Source organism: Heterodontus francisci, chromosome 26 (genome assembly GCF_036365525.1).
Source record: "Heterodontus francisci isolate sHetFra1 chromosome 26, sHetFra1.hap1, whole genome shotgun sequence".
NCBI classification, from domain to species: domain Eukaryota; kingdom Metazoa; phylum Chordata; class Chondrichthyes; order Heterodontiformes; family Heterodontidae; genus Heterodontus; species Heterodontus francisci.
The window spans coordinates 24,814,297-24,831,647 of NC_090396.1; the positions used below are offsets into that span (position 1 = coordinate 24,814,297).

General features: G+C 44.7%; 1 protein-coding gene across 1 annotated transcript in view; it reads left to right on the top strand.

Annotated features, from left to right (window-relative positions):
• Positions 1-613: 613 nt before the first annotated feature.
• The window catches only part of hs3st3l (heparan sulfate (glucosamine) 3-O-sulfotransferase 3-like), a 159,102-nt gene continuing 142,364 nt past the window's right edge, over positions 614-17,351 (top strand). The window contains exon 1 of the mRNA XM_068057944.1: positions 614-1,481. Within this exon, the coding sequence (XP_067914045.1) occupies positions 946-1,481 (536 nt within the window). The 5' untranslated portion in view covers positions 614-945. The remainder of the gene's footprint in view (positions 1,482-17,351) is intronic.

Here is a 17,351-nt window from a genome sequence, read left to right on the forward strand (position 1 = left end):
AAAATAAAAGCAAAATACTGCAGATGCTGGAAATCTGAAATAAAAACAAGAAATGCTGGAAATATTCAGCAGGTCTGGCAGCATCTGTGGAAAGAGAAGCAGAGTTAACGTTTCAGGTCAGTGACCCTTCATCAGAACTTAACAATTGTAATTGATGTTTAAAATCAGCCATTGATTTTTTTACATTCACATCTGATGCACTACTGCCAATAAACTTTTTATCATCTCACCTTCAACACTTGACAGAAAGTTTTCCTGAAAATGAAGTTTGCCTGAAGAATAGTTTTTCAAAAGGATACACGATGTAATAGTAATGAAATCAATGCAGTGAATTACAGTTTCTGTTGGTCACCCAGTGTATTGAAATGTAAAGAGTAAATCACCATCCCCTACTACAGAAATTTAACTTGCAATTCTCAGATCCGACCCTCAAAGTAATTAATATTATGTAAAATTAGCCCCGCCTTTTATGAGTCGCGTCCAATTAAAGAGCGCTTCATTTAAATAACCACGCCCCAAACCCGCCTGGTCCAATGGAAATTGCCCCTGTGCCAGTCCAGCTGGGTCGGAGTTTGTGTGACTCCATGAATGAATGAATGAAAAGTGCTGGGAACCAGTTCTCTATCCAGAAGGGGAGAGCTGGAATGATGCGGAGTTGGAGGAGGTTATAGGGAGAGAGAGAGGGGGGGAGAGAGAGGATTAAATCCAGTAACCAGCCTGTCAGAGAAAGCACTCACTCTGCTCCAGCTGGAATACAGACAGGGTTTGAAACCCCACAGCAGCAAGGGAGGGGGCAAAGTTGGGAGTTGATGGTTTGAAAAAAAATCATTCAAAGAGTTTGCAGAGCAGCAGAAGATGGAATGATGCTGATTGGTGTTGGGAGCAGTAGTGATGAAGGGGCACTGATGCCACTAGGATGGGTGAAAATGGGCATCGCTCTGAGGAATGGCATGTAGGACCTTCCACCAAGACACCCTGTTTACTTCTGGTGTCGGCATCGGGAGACTCTTGCACAAACCCCTGGCCATGTTCTTCCTCCTCAGCGTCTCGCTTTTCTGCTTCTATTTCCTGGCCGCCTGCTGTGACTCCATCCCGCTGGACAGCAGGAGTCAGGAGCTGGGCTTGAGCCGGCAAGTCCAGGCGGCAGGGCGGCCGACGACCGTGCAGCCCGGCGACGAGGAGACCTCGTCCGGATCCTACACGCCGCCCGGTTGGGACGGGGCGGAGCCGCAGCAGGGCAGCGGAGCCCCGGAGACCGCGGCACGGCCCCCCGCAGCCCGAGCGGCCAACGGCACGGCCAGAGCGGGAGGCCGCTGGTGGTGCGCTCTGCGGCGGCTACCCGAGGCTCTCATCATCGGCGTGAAGAAGGGAGGGACCCGGGCTCTGCTCGAGTTCATGCGGCTGCACCCGGCAGTCAGGGCGCTGGGAGCGGAGCCGCACTTCTTCGACAGACACTACAGCAAAGGGCTCCAGTGGTACAGGTAAGGCAGTGGCGGATCTTCGGGACACTCGTTAACTATGTGCAGTGAGGCCCCGGGAAAGGAGTGGAGAGACCGGACAGACTCCATAACCCCTCCGAACAGAGGTCCAGACTTACCCAGGATACCAAACTATCGGAGCAGGCTGGCAAAGTACCCCAAACACATACAACTGTCCTCTCTCCTCTTCGTATGAACCTGAATTCGCCAAGAGCTGGTTTAAGTGCCACCCATGGAGATGGGGAGCTATTTACAGCTAAAGTCTACACAAGCTATTCATCTAAGCCAGCCATGACCCATATATGTATAATTTATCTATTTGCAGTCTAATGGCTCCATTTATAGTCATTATCTATCTGTGGTCATTTATCTCTCTTTATTTATCATATTATTAACTAGTGCTATAACATGTCTATTAATCTGTAAGTATTGTTGTTCAATCATTTACTGGGCCGATCGATCTTTCCAGATCCTGATCTATATTTATCTTTCTATCTAGCTATCTCGTAACCTTCCTATAAATCTCCCTCCATCTAACTATGATACCCAATCATCTGGTTCTCCCTCTTTCTTCCATTTATCTAGCCATTTCTCTTCCTCTCCCTAATCTAAATATATATATATTTTTTACCGTCCATGATCTATCTGCTCGCCCCCTGTGTCTGTACTTTTAAGCATCTGTCCGGCTTCAACCGAACCTTGAGATCTGCTTGTCCTGCCTTTTCGGAGCCCTTCAAAGACAGAGCCGCCCCCTATTGTAGCGCCAGGTGCTGCCTACTCGCACTGACCCCGAGTGCGGTATCACCGCCCCGTCAGTGCGGCCGCTCCACTCCGAGCCGGGGGAAGTGAAGAAAACTGAACCAGAAAAGTCTAGTTTCAAATCGTTGCCTCTTTCCTCTCCGCTGGTGATTGGTCTAAGGGCTTATCCTAAGCTCTTGCGCTGATATCTGGAGGGTGTGTTTAGTTTTACACAGAATTTTAAACAGAATCTGTACACCGTTCGGCCCGTCTGATCTATGCTGGTGTTTATACGCTCCGTGAGCCTCTTCCAGCTTGAATCGCCTTGCTCCATCCCTCCATTCCCTTGCATACATTAAGCCATCCTCTTAAAATCATCACCGCTCCAGCCGGTTCCACATTCTCACTCCTCGGCTGCTGATACGCGTTGGAGGCAATTTAACAGAGCAAAGACCTTACCAAGGGGGCAGGCGGTCTAAGGTGTATTTACCTATAATTTAACATGTAGAGAGGGGGATCTCTGTAATAGGAAGGAAGGTGCTGCAAAGCTACAGAAACGACAGCTTCCTGTAACTCGGGCCAAAGCTGAACAACCAGAAGTTGGACAGTCCTCATTGTGAGCTCATTTCACATTAAACCCGAATAAAAGCGAGTATTTTAAATCCTCAAAACCAGAAAGGTATATCCAGAAAGTATCAACAGTGCGGGTCTGCTTCACATATTCAATCCAGTAACTCTTCCACTTCACTGTTTTTAAATGTGAACCGCTAACAAAGCAGAATTGGCTTCAAGCAGATTTGCTAAACTGAATGAATATATTAAACACCAGAGTCTCGTGCAAGCTTGATATTTCAGTGACGTTCCCCTAATATTATCGGTCATCGTTTCTATCAACACTGATGTTTTATGGGATGCAATAAAGTGTCAATTTCAATTCATCTTTAACCGCATCTTAAAATCGTAATGGGCTTTATTATTTTTTATTCACCCAATTGTCAATGAACATGACACCGAAAACTATGACAACCGACAAGTTGTCTGCAGTTTGAAGACATCATTGAGTCTGTATTTAATGAACTGCACACGGGGCTGGGGAATTTCACTGGGATCAAGCTGGAGATGGGCCTTTCTACAGTATTTATATCAAACACCTTGCATTACTTAGCATGAAGTCTCGTTCCTCCCGAGGTCTACTTACATGCACGATTTAAGGAAAGTGCTGCATAAATATTTGAAGAGACAGACCATCAGCTCTTGCTACATGTTAATGGTTTCTAACACGCAAACATAATGCAGATGTAATATTATTATTCGCTTATGCCGGTCATTGGAAGTAGCTGCAGTGTGTTTACTGAAAGGGAAGGTCACAGTTTAAGTTGCGAAGGTAAAACTGAATCTTTCGAAGATTTCACAGTTTCATTCACAACTTTAAAGCGCTCACATCCGCGCCACCTGGCGGTGTCTCTTGATCTCACTTGTGCGGCTCTCCGCTTCTAACACACTGATAACCCCAGCAATTTTTTTAAATAGGTAGCACAATATATCTTTTTAAAACATCTTTATTTAAAGAACTGTTTAAATATTTTGGCACTTTACCTGCACGCGGTCCTTGTGAATATTTAATCAGTCCCAACTTATAGACCGAATATGCAACAAACTGCAAGACAGCAGAGAGAGAGAGCGCCTGGTATGGGGACAGGGAGAGAGAAAACACATTAAAAAAATCCTTTGAAAGATTAACCCTCAGGGTAACATTTACACATAAATATCAGTTCAACATTGACTTACTTCGCAAATTGAAATTGTTTTCCATTTGCAAGGTTTGAGCACACCCAAGTTGTTTGAAACAACCTGCCTTTATACTTGAACGTTACTTCAGCAGAAATAAGTTTGGAAGTAAAATTGCAGTCAATTTTACACACACAATCCTGATATGTAATGCCAATTTATTTACTGTTTGATTACATGTTGGAAAAGGCAGAGCAGTCCTGTTGTTGATCTAGATGTTATATAATGTGCTTCTGAATTTCCAAATCTCTCTTCTGTCCGCGACTGACTCCCAAGATCAGCCGTGGGAAACTCTTGAATGGAGGATTGGCCTCATCCGGAGGCGAGGAGGGGAATGGGGTTGGGTGGGAAATCAGCAGGAGAGTCGTCTGGGCCAGTTTCAGGCATCTCTTAGCAACAGGCCTATGAAGGAGGATTGGCAGAGGCCTGAGGAGCAGGTTTTTGGCACTTTGCAGCTGTGTGGTGAGGAATCAGTGGGCATGTCATGCCAGTAGTAGGTGATTTTGTTAAGCATTGTAGTGCCATATGTCATCCACAGAAGGATAATGAAATTCTTGACACTTACAGCGAAACAATGAGTGGCTAATTATGGGGAAGTCATGTGCCCAGTATATATTAGAATAGAATAACTGAGGAGGGTGGAGCAGTGTGTGGCAAGGGCATTTTTTCAAGTCTGAGAGCTAGTTTGAATTTTTGGCCAGACTGATGGGCTCAAAGAATCTCCTTTCTTTCAGCTGCAATGCAATCCCTTTGGCCAACCACAACCCAGTTCCTCGTGGTCTCCTGTCCTCTGCTCTCAATATAATACTAAGGAAGGGTTTAAAAAAAAACTGACCTGGTACATGCTGAGCAGGCATATTGATAGGTTGGGCAATTCCAGTCTGTGATTTTTGTGTGTGTGGAAGTTTTACCCCTTTAACTTGGCAGTACCAATCAAAGACCACCAGCATGACTGGCATGACAATGCAAATGATGCAAGAAGGAGTTCCTGTGGGGCTTGGGGCACTTGATGAGGTACTGTTCTCTGCATCTCACTATATTATGCATTATTGAGGAGTTTTTGATGTTGCCACTGTGTGCTTTAAGTGCAAAAGTTATCTGATCCCAAATAGACCTAGGTTCCCCAGCTAGTGATATTGATCAATGCCGGCTTCATGTGGTTGTATAATTTGGCTCAGAATTTGGCATAATTGTTAAACCATTTGTGAGTTGATGTTTCTTCCCAGTTTGAAAATTTGAGAATTTTTTTTTTAAATGCCCTGATCTTAAAGGGGAAAAAAAAGCTAATATCAGTAAAAGTGACCATGAAGCTGTTGGATTGTTGTAAAAGTCCAGCTGGTTCAGTCATGTCCTTTAGGGAAGGAAACCTGCTGTCTTTACCAAATTTGGCCTATTGACTCCAGTCCCACGCCAACATGGTTGACTCACAGCTGCTCTCTGAAGTGGCCCAGCAAGCCACTCGGATGTATCAAAGCAGTACAAAAAATTCCCCACATGTCTTGCAGTGTTTCACGAAGAAGGCTCACCACTACCTTCTCAGGGCAACTAGAGATGGGAAATAAACGCCAGCTTTTCCAGTGGTGCCAACATCCTGAGAAATTAAGTGGACAAAAGAATGGTACATGAATGTGTTAGTTGGACACCTATTAATATCACTAATGGCAATCCTTATGCTAACCTGACATCATTCATCTTTATTAGCTCAACCCCTGCCAGGCACAAATATGGCAGTCCGTAAATTGATGGATGTATTCTAGACTTTGTGAGGGGAGCTGTTCCACAGACCACCAGTTGGGAAAATTGGAGCTCTAAAGCCTGACTTCCCGGCCATTAATTTATACGAGGAAGCTATTTCCTCTTGTGGGGGAATTGGAAGAGGGGACATAATTTAAAATTAATGCTTAGGAGTGAAATGAGGAAGTGCTTTTTCACACAAAGGGCAGTATAAATCTGGAACTCGCGCCCCCCCCACTGTCGCTGTTGGGTGTCAATTGGAGCTGAGATCAAACGATTTTTGTCAGGTAAGGGTATTAAGGGATGTGGAGCAAAGTGGGTAAATGCAGTTGGGGTACGGATCTGCCATGATCTAACTGAATGGCCAGGACAGGCTTGAGGCACTGAATGGTTCATTTATCTTCCAAATGAAGCGTCAACATCTATTTGAAGACCAATACAAACATAAGTATTAGCCCATCAAAAAATTCAGGCATAAAAGTCCCAAGTGAAATGAATTTGGACCATTTCTAATCAGTGGCTGTCCTAATTTGACCTGGAATCTCCCACAGATATTGCTATTCAAAATAATATCTTTGGTGAAAAAACGTGTATCAATCTCAGATTTTAAATTAACGATCGATCTAGCCTGAATTGCTGTCTGTGGAAGAGAGTTCCAAACTTCTACTAGCCTTTGTGTGTAGAAAGGTTTCTTAATTTCACTCCTGGCAGGTCTTGCTCTAATTTTTAAGACGATGCTGCCTAGTGCTAGATACTTCAATCAGCAGGAGTAGTTTCTCTTTATCTAGGCCAATCTGTTCCCCTTAATATCTTGAAAACTTTGATCAAGTCACTTCTAAACCTTCTAAATTTCAGGGAATACAACCCGAGTTTGTCTAATAAAAGCAAAATACTGCAGATGCCGGAAATCTGGAATAAAAACAAAAAGTGCTGGAAAATACTCAGCAGGTCTGGCAGCGACTGTGGAGGGAGAAGCACAGTTAATGTTTCAGGTCAGTGACCTTTCACCAGAACTGGCAAAGGTTAGAAATGTAATAGGTTTTAAGCAAATAAAGTGGGGGTGGGGCAAAAGAGAACAAAAGGGAAGGTGTTGATGGGACAGAGGGTCACAGAGAATAATTGACAAGGAGGTCATGGGGCAAAGGGTGTGTTAATGGTGTGGTGAAAGACAAAGCAATAGTGCAGAGAGGGTGTTAAATGACAGAATAATGAAAGCCCCAGGCAAAAGCACAAACATGAAAAAAAACAATGGGCAGGCAGATGATTAAAAAGAATTGAATGATGAAAAAACTAAAATAAAATGAAAAGAAATTAAAAAAAAAAAAGAAGTAAAATAAAGATGTAGGGGGTGGCAGTCATGCTCTGAAATTATTGAACTCAATGTTCAGTCTGGCAGGCTGTAGTGTGCTTAATCGGTAAATGAGATGCTGTTCCTTGAGCTTGCGTTGGTGTTCACTGGAACACTGCAGCAATCCCAGGACAGATATGTGGGCATGAGAGCAGGGGGGTGTGTTCAAATGGCAAGTGACAGGAAGCTCAGGGTCATGTTTTCTGACTGAGTGGAGGTGTTCCGCAAAGCAGTCACCCAATCTTCATTTGGTCTCCCCAGTGTAGAGGAGACCGCATTGTGAGCAGTGAATGCAGTATACTAAATTGAAAGAAGTACAAGTAAATCGCTGCTCGGCTTGCGGCTGCTCTTCCTCGACTTCTCTGTCTCCATCTCTGGAGATAGGCTGTCTACTAATATTCATTGTAAGCCCACAGACTCCCACAGCTAGCTCGACTACACTTCCTCACACTCTGCCTCCTATAAGGACTCCATTCCATTCTCCCAGTTTCTCTGTCTCCGTGCATCTGCTCTGATGATGCAACCTTCCACAACAGCGACCCTCATATGTCTTCCTTTTTCCTTAACTGAGGATTCCCCCCGACTGTGGTTGACAGGGCCATCAACCGTGTCCGGCCAATTTCCTGCACCTCTACCCTCACCCCTTCCCCTCCCTCCCAGAACCGTGACGGGGTTCCCCTTGTCCTCACTTTCCACCCCACTAGCCTCCACATACAAAGGATCATCCTCTGTCATTTCTGCCACATCCAGCGTGATGCCACCACCAAACACATCTTCCCCTCCCCTCTCAGCATTCTGAATGGATCGTTCCCTCCGCGACACCCTGGTCTACTTCTCCATTACTCCCAACGCATCGTCTCCTTCCCATGGCAGCTTCTCGTGCAATCGCATGAGGTGTAATACCTGCATTTCCACCTTCTCTCTCCTCGCTATCCAAGACCCTAAACACTCCTTTCAGGTGAAGCAGCAATTTACTTGTACTTCCTTCAATTTAGTATACTGTATTCGCCACTCACAATGCAGTCTCCTCTACACTGGAGACCAAATGCAGATTGGGTGACCGCTTTGCGGAACACCTCCGCTCGGTCTGAAAACATGACCCTGAGCTTCCGTTGCTTGCCATTTCAACACAACCTCTGCTCTCATGCCCACATATCTGTCCTGGGATTGCTGCAGTGTTCCAGTGAACATCAACGCAAGCTCAAGGAACAGCATCTCATTTACCGATTAAGCACACTACAGCCTGCCAGACAGAACATTGAGTTCAATAATTTCAGAGCATGACTGCCCACCACCCCCCCACTCCACCCACAACATTTTTATTTTTGTTTTACTTTTTTTTTCATTTTACTTTAGTTTGTTTCATCATTCAATTTTTTTCTCATGCCTGCCCATTGTTTTTTTTTATGTTTGTGCTTTTGGCTAGAGCTTTCGTTATTCTGCCATTTAACACCCTCTCTGCACTAACACTTTGACTTTCACCACACTATTAACACACTCTTTGCCTTTGCTCCATGACCTCCTGTCAGTTATTTTCTGTGACCCTATGTCCTATCAACACCTTCCCTTTTGTGTTCTCTTTGCCCCACCCCCACTTTATTTGCTTAAAACCTATTACAGTTCTAACTTTATGTCAGTTCTGATGAAAGGTCACTGACCTGAAACATTAACTGTGCTTCTCTCTCCACAGATGCTGCCAGACCTGCTGAGTATTTTCCAGCACTTTTTGTTTTTATTCTGAGTTTCTGTAATCTCTCCTCAACTTAACCCTTGGAGTACAGGCATTTGATAATGTGCCACATCAAAGGCTATTGTGGAAAATAAAAGCTCATAGTGTAGGGGGTAACGTATTGGCATGGAAACAAGATTGGCTAACTGGAAACAGCGAGCAGGCATAAATTGGTCAATTTCTGGTTGGCAAGATGTAACGAGTGGTGTGCCACAGGGATCGGTGCTGGGGCCTCAGCTTTTTACAACTTATATAAATGACTTGGATGAAGGGACTGGAAGTATGGTTGCTAAATTTGCTGATGACACAAAGATAGGTAGGAAAATATGTTGTGAAGAGGACACAAGGAGGCTACAAAGAGATATAAATAGGTTAAGTGAGAGGGCAAATGGAGTATAATGTGGGAAAATGTGAAATTATCCATTTTGTTAGTAAGAATATAAAAGAAGCATATTATCTAAATGGTGAGAGATTGCAGAGCTCTGAGATGCAGAGGGATCTGGGTGCCTTAGTGCATGAATCACAAAAGGCTAGTAATTAGCAAGTAATTAGGAAAGCTAATATAATGTTGTTTATTGCAAGAGGAATTGAATACAAAATTAGGAAGGTTATGCTTCAGTTATACAGGGCACTGGTGAGACCACATCTGGAGTACTGTGTACAGTATTAGTCTCCTTATTTAAGGAAGGATGTAAATGCACTGGAAGCAGTTCAGAGAAGGTTTACTAAATTAATACCTGGAATGGGTGGGTTGTCTTATGAGGAAAGGTTGGACAGGCTAGGCTTGCATCCACTGGACTTTAGGAGAGTAAGAGGCAACTTGATTGAAACATATAAGATCCTGAGGGGTCTTGACAGGGTGGATGTGCAAAGGCTGTTTCCCCTTGTGGGAGAATCTAGAACTAGGGGTCACTGTTTAAAAATAAGGGGTTACCCATTTAAGACTGAAATGATGAGAAATTTCTCGATGAGGGTCGTGAGTCTTTGGAATTCTCTTCCTCTAAAGGCAGTGAAAGCAGACTCTTTGAATATTTTTAAGGCAGAAGTAGATAGGTTCCTGATAAACAAGGGGGTGGAAGGTTATCGGGGGTAGGCAGGAATGTGGAGTCGAGTTTACAATCAGATGAGCTATGATGTTGTTGACTGGCAGAGCAGGCTCGAGTGGCCTACTCCTGCTCCTAATTCGTATGTTTATAGGTATCAGTCTGGTAAATCTTTGCTGCGCTCCCTCCAAGGCCAGTATATCCTTTCTAAGGTGTGATGCCCAGAACTGCTTACAGTCCTCCAGGTGTGATCAAGGCAGGGCTTTGTAAAGCTGACTTCTACCCCCGTTGTATTCACGTCCTCTAGGTATAAAGGCCAGCATTCCATTTGCCTTTTTGATTATTTTCTGTAACTGTTCATGACATTTTAAAGATCTGTATACCTGAACCCCCAAGTCTGTTTGGATTTCTACTGTTTCTAACTTTACACCATTTTACCAAGTACCCTATTTTATCCTTTTTAGGTCTAAAGTGGATGACCTCACATTTGCCTACACTGAAATCCATTTGCCACAATCTTGCCCATAGATTAAGTCAATCAGTAACTTTGTAATTTTACACTTCTATTTACATTGCTTACAATGCCACCTATCTTTGTGTTATCAGCATATTTGGGTCTGTGGCTTTCTGTCCTATCATCTAAGTTATTAATATGTCTGGTGAATAATTGAGTTCCAAACACACATCCTTGTGGGACACTTTGGGCTGAATTTTCCCACGGAGGCGGGAAACAGGAGTCTATATGTTTTTGGGTCAGAAACCCACCTCCGATGGGAAACTGATTTAAAGTTCAGATTTTTGTATGGGGAAGCCATTCATTGATCTAGAAACTAGTTTTCTATTCACTTAGAGCCAGTGGGGTGGGTCATATAAAGCGTGGGACTCATTTCGACTCCCCATTGCAGCCATCACTGAAGCTGCTGGTTGTCCTGAGGCAGAGATCTGCTGTTGCAAAGCCTTCCACTGCACCAGGGGGAAGTGATGTAAAACTGTTAATTGTGTGTCATTTGTTTGATTATATGCAGGTGGAGGATGTTAATTGGGGTCTTTCTTGAGCGCTTATAAGCAGACACTTACTAAGACTGTTGAAGGGTTTGAGTGAGGAGCTACATGTCTGTAATCCTTTTACTCTGTACAATAAATGTGACACTGAGTAAAGATAGGCTCCAGTATTATCCTTTCATAATAAGTTTTCTGGAGTTTAACAAGTGCAATGTCACAGGGAAGCCGGAGGCCTGGCAGCCGGGCAGGGCAGACCCTCATTTCATTAATGTCGACCTGGATCTAATGCTGGTGGTTGTGAGGGAGAGGAGGGAGGACTTCTTTCCAGAGGGTACAAGGAGGAGGCCATCTTGTCATACAGCAGGGGCACCTCTCTGTTCAGCATCATCTGCCTCTTGTACCTCCTGCTCCTCACTCAATGAGCTATCTCTTTCCAGGGTCTCACCATCCTCGAGGGCCATGTTATGGCAAGCACAGCAGACTACCACAATGACTGAGACCCATGCAGGAGGCTATTGGAGAACACCTCCATGCATCACAAACGCATCTTCAGATGCTCGATGGCCTGCTCAAAGGTTGCCCTGTTGAGAGGTGGCATTGATTGTATCACCTCTGTGCCTTTGACTGGGGCTCCCTTAGATGGGTCAGTAACCATCTCGTCAAGGGATTTCCCTTGACCCCTAGGATCCATCCATGCACTTTGGGGGTTGGAGTGAAGATTTGAGGCAGCCTGCTCTGGCAGAGGGTGAAGAAGTCATGGCAGCTGCCAGAAAAGCGAGTGCAGACTTGAAGGATGTTCTTGCTGTGGTCATAGACCAGTTGGATGTTGAGGGAGTGGAAGCCCTTCTTGTTGATGGATCTCACTGGCCAGTCACTGGGTTCCTTGATGGCTAAATGGGTGCAATCGACGATGCCCTGCACCTAGGGGAATCCAACGGTGGAGGCGAACCCCAATGCCTTTTGTCCCTGCAAAGCTGGACCTGTTGTTAAATGAATGTGCTGTCCTGCTCTGGCAACCGGGGCACCAGTGAACTGCAAGGTACAGTAGTGTGCAGGCATTTTTGAGATGCCATTAAGGTCCGCAGCTGATTCTTGGAAGGAGCCAGTAGAAAAGAAGATCAAGACCTCAGTAACTTTGGCCACTGGCAGGGCAATGGCGATCATTGCTGCGAGGTCTTTAGTGATGAGGGCACAGATGTCTGTGATCATCTGCCTGGAGAGTTGCAGTCTCCTGTGGCGCTGGTTCTCAGTCATTTCCAGACAGCCCCATCTTCAGTTGATCCTGTGTTGAGGGTTTGGCCTCCGTTGCCTTCCTGCCCTTCTCTCCTCTCCCATGCCCTCCTGATGCCTGTGTTTCTGCCATTTCTGCGGAGGCTGTTGCCCCTCATCATGACTGCACCCAAAATCTGACAGTTGTGCCCCCATTGCCAGCTGGAGCCTTCCTGTTGGGCAGGTGGCCACCCAATTATCCTTGGCAGCCTTGTCCCCTGCTCCGCTGCCCCCCTAAGGCAGGGGGAGGGTGGGGGGGCAGCACTGACACTTTCCAAAGCCCAGGCGCTGAGTGCCCACTCTCCCTACCCCTGTTGCAGGGCCAAGGGCACCCCCTTACCAAATGCTCAGTCTCCCTTTGCCCCGCTGACCCTCTAATAGGGCCAGGGCGATGGCCTGGGGCAGCCATTGCTGACTCCCCCACTCCTTACCCTCTTGCCTTTAGCAGGTCAGTTTCTGAAGGCTTGGGTAAACTGTCCTCCTTCTTAAAAATTAAAAGGTCAAACTCTGACCAGCTCTTCTAAACTGTTAATTGGCCTCAATGGGGAGGAAGAGCAGGATTCCTGTCTGGCCCTTGCCCTGCACTGCTCATTATTGCTGGCACTGGGATTGGCGCCTTGAAATCGCCATGCTGCCCAGTGCTGGTATTTCCAGGTTTCTCCCCCTCCACCCCCACGCCACTCCCTCCACCACCCTGCTTCCCTTCCCATCTTTGTTGGGTCCTGAAAATTCAGCCCTGCTAGTCACATCCTGGAAAATAGAGTACCTGCCCATTATCCCTACTCTCTGTCTCCTGCCACTCAGCCAATTTCCTAACCAGACCAATAACTTGCCTTCAATTCTGTAGGCTTCAACTTTAGCAAACAGACTCTTATGAGGGACATATCAAATGCCTTCAGGAAGTATATATAAATGACAAGCATGGACGTTGTCCTGTCCACTACTTTAGTCACCTCATCAAAAAAATGAAATTGAGGAAGTTTTACTTTGCAATGAGCTATGCTGACCTGGAGTGCTTGGTGCTTGTATTGGTTGCTTGAATTGGGAAGTGCACCACTGTCCAGTACTAACTTTGGTGAGCACCTAGAAGAAAAATGACAAGACAATTCATATTTAATTGGCAAATGTAATATTTTTACTGTGGTAAACAATCAATGTGGGTATGTCGTCACAATCTGAAGCACTGCCTGGGTCTTGGCTGTGTGGCACCAGTAGCGATTTTCATATATGTACAGTAGGGGGTGGAGGGCAGCTGGTCTAACAGTTTTGACATGTGCAGCCACTATTGATATTCTGCAACATTACAAACAACTTAAGAGTTGATCTCAGGAGGATTTGCAAAAAGGAAGAATGTGCAGGGTTGCGGGGAGAAGGCGAGGGATTGGAACTGAGTGAATTGCTCTTTCGCAGAGCCGGTGCAGACATGATGGGCCGAATGGCGGCCTCCTGTGATTCTGGAACCTGTGTTTGAGAGTGGTAACAAATCTGACCGGGCATGATTGAACCATACATCTTCTGCGTATGGGCAACATTCTCAGGGCACTCTGAACATGGGATACGTAAGGATAATGTCTTGTGCCTTACTAGGGATGACAGTTTAAACTGCAAACTTCTTTTGGAATTAGTTTCAACTCAAACAAAATTAGGTCCATGTTGTGAAGAAGAAACGTTTAATCTCCAGCAGACTTTAAATATTGCTCAGAGATTGTAGTGGTACCAGCGTAGGATGGGAAATTAACATCTCCCAGTTGGAGAGCCTATTTTTATATGATCGTGTTACTGTGCAGAGGATGTGTCTTTGCTGAATGTGAAATTCATGCGATCGCTCCCACTCTTGTTCCAGTGTGTCAATTTGGTGAAAAATAGTGTGTGTTTGTGTGTGCATATCTATCTATCTATCTAAGGCACTTTATAGGAGTGTAACCAACAAGCAAAATTGACACTGAGCTAAAGAAGGAGACAGTTGGTCAAAGAGGTAGATTTTAAAGAAAGTCTTTAAAAAGGAGAGAGAAAGAGAGGTGGAGAGGCATTAAGGTTTTGGGAGGGAATTCCAGAGCTTGGGGCCTTGACAGCTGAATGCATGGCTACCAATGGTGGAGTGAAGGAAGCAAGGGTGGATGGGAGGCTGTAGTTGGAGGAACGCAGAGTCATGGGTGTTGTAGGGGTGGGGGAAGTTACAGAAATGGGGAAGGGCAAGGCCATGGAAGGATTTGAATATGAGAATGAGAATTTTAAAATTGATGCTTCTGGGGGCTGGGAGTTAATGTAGGTCAGCGAGCACAGGGGCGATGGGATTTGGTGCCTGTATTTTACTTTTTGAGATTTGGGTCACACTTAACTGAGGATGGCATCATTCACTTGAGTTGGCAACAGTGAATGTCAATTGTTGGGACAAATTTTCCTCATTAGCACTTGCCTGCGTGTAATTCGCAGAGACAAATTGGGCAGGCATGGAATCCTTCCCTCTAAGCAACTTGACCAAGTGATGCTTTATGCCCAAGCCCAAAAGAGGAAGATCTGTTACCTTTATTTGAGAAGCATAAAATGATAATGTACCACACGACCAGTTGGATGGCGTTGTAGCTCATGTGAAATTTGTTACGCTGATATATGAAATGGACTTGTTTGTGCTTTATCTGCAATATGGGAAAATGGAATCTTAGTGTTTTTTTTTCGTGTGTTTTCAGAAATTGGCAATTGCCGTGCCTTCATTCAGATTGCTCTGAAAATTCAAATGTTGACCCAGTTACATGGCTCCATTCTCCCAACATACAATCAACTAGGAGTCTCTTCCCTGCACAATTCACCCACTTCTGTGTTTTCTAGCCAGTAGCAATGGTCATAAAATGGGCTCACCTTCATAAACACCACTACTTCCACGTCCATATCATCACCCGTTTCCACCTAATCTCAGCCCATCTGCGGCTGAAACCCTCATCCATTCTTTTGTCACTTCCAGTCTAGACTATTCTGATACTCCCTTAGCCAACCTCCCATTTCCCACTTTCCATAAATTTTAGCTCATCCAAAACTCTGCTGCCCATATCCTATTCTGCATCATGTGGAGGGAGAGAAGACTTTAAGCATGTTTAATCTGGGATTATTCTCTTTAGAGCTGGGAAGGTTTATGGGGAGTTTTGAAATAGAGATGCTCAAAATTATGAGGGATTTCGATAGAGTAGATAGGGGGAAACTGCTTCCACTAGCAGGAGGCTGGTAAACAAAGGAAACCGATTTAAGATAATTGACAAAAAAGCCAGGGGAAAATGAGAGATTTTTTTACTCTGATTTGTTATGATCTAGAATTCTGTGCTTGAAAGGGTGAAGCAGATTCAATAGTGACTTTCAAAAGGGAATTGGGTAAATACTTGAAAAGGGAAGAATTGCAGGGACACGGGGAAAGAACAGGCGAATGGGACGAATTGGATAGTGCTTTCTAAGAGCTGGCTTGGGCTGAATGGTGGCCTCCTGTGCTGTATGATTCTATTGCTCGGAGGTGGAAAACCGTCTCTGTGTTGGAGACAGCATGGCAGTACATCTGGAGATTTGTCTGTGTGGCAGATTGTTTTACACCTGCAGTCCAGGAGGAGATCAGCTCACCTGCTCCTAGATAAATTTTTCAGAAGTTCTCTGAGAACTAGTAGAATTTTTAATGAAATAAATACCTCCAGCGCTGAGCCAGCCCCGAACTAAATAAATTGTCTGGTTCCTTAAACAACAAACAATAAATTTCAGTCCTCTGGAGTGCTTTTCATCAGCTTGTGAGCTTTCCAATTATTTTGTTTGATGGTTCGAAAGGAGAATAAGAATTGAGTTGGGTATCTCAATGCACTTTTGGAGAGGATTTTGATTCAACTCTTCAAATGAATGATGTGAAGATGCTTTCAAACAGAAATCCTACATGTAGATTTCCAATTGGCTTGAATTAGAAACTCTTTCTTCATTGACGGCTAAATCCCACTGCAGGTTAAAGCTGTGGCATTTTGTTTTTGTTCTCAGCATGTGTGCAACACTGGCAAGGTCACATTTATTGCCCATCCTTAGTCGCCCTGAGAAGGTGGAGCTAGGCCTTCTCCTTGAATCACTGCAGTACATTGTGCTCCCACAATGGTGTTGCATAGAGAGTTCCAGGATATTGGCAATGAAGGAACAGTGATACCTGTCTGGATGGTGTGTCACTGGAAGGGAACATAAAGAAAAAGAAAGAATTGCATTTATATAGCACTTTTCCTGACCTCTGGACATTCCAAAGCACTTTACAGGCAATAAAGGGCTTTTGCAGTGCAATCACTGTCATTATGTAGGAAACATGGCAGACAATTTGTACACCGCAAGCTCCCACAAGCAGGAATGTGATAATGACCAGATGTAACCTGTTCTAATTAGTATTGATTGCGGAATAAATGTTAGCCAGGACACCAGGGAGAACACCTCTGCTTTTCTTCAAATAGTGCTGTGGGATCTTTTGCGTCACCCTGAGAGAACAGACGGGGCCTTGGTTTAATGCCTTATCTAAAAGACAATACTTCTAACAGTGCAGCACTCCCTCAGTACTGCTGTAGAGTATCAGCCTAGAATCTTGTGCTTAAGTCTCTGGAGTGGAACTTGAACCCACAACCTTCACTCCAGAGATGTGAATACTATCGAGCAAGCCGCAGCTGATATTACATGGAGGCCATGGTGTTCCCATGTCATTGCAGTTCCTGTCCTGATACAGACCAGATTACTGAGATGGGACTGTGCTTCCTCTGATAGGGTTACTGTTCTCAGACTGGAATCTCTGCGATCTGGGACAGGAATCTAATTGGTTTACTGGCTGAGATTTACATCCATCCGTGACAATTGCATTGCGATCTATAGTTTTTTGATTGAAAGCATGTCTGTAGAAAATGTTGAATCCTATATTTGCCATCTGGCGATGTTCCAATTATTGTACAATTTTCTGGTGTTACCTCCTCCCAGCCTCCCACTCCTTTCTCCTACATTTTCTCTCACTTGCCTCTCACTGAGATTGGCGATTCCAAGTTTCCTGCAGTGTAATGGGCTTGAGCAATAACAGTCACCACAGGAGCACTATATTCATTTTAATGTGTGGGTGTTTAATGAAAAATTGCATGTCCTGTGATAATTGCATCATAAGTCACCCTGCAGTGACTGTTATTACTAAATTATATTTTGTAAAAGATTAAGGAATAAAAAGCACGTTGCAAAGGACAAACGAG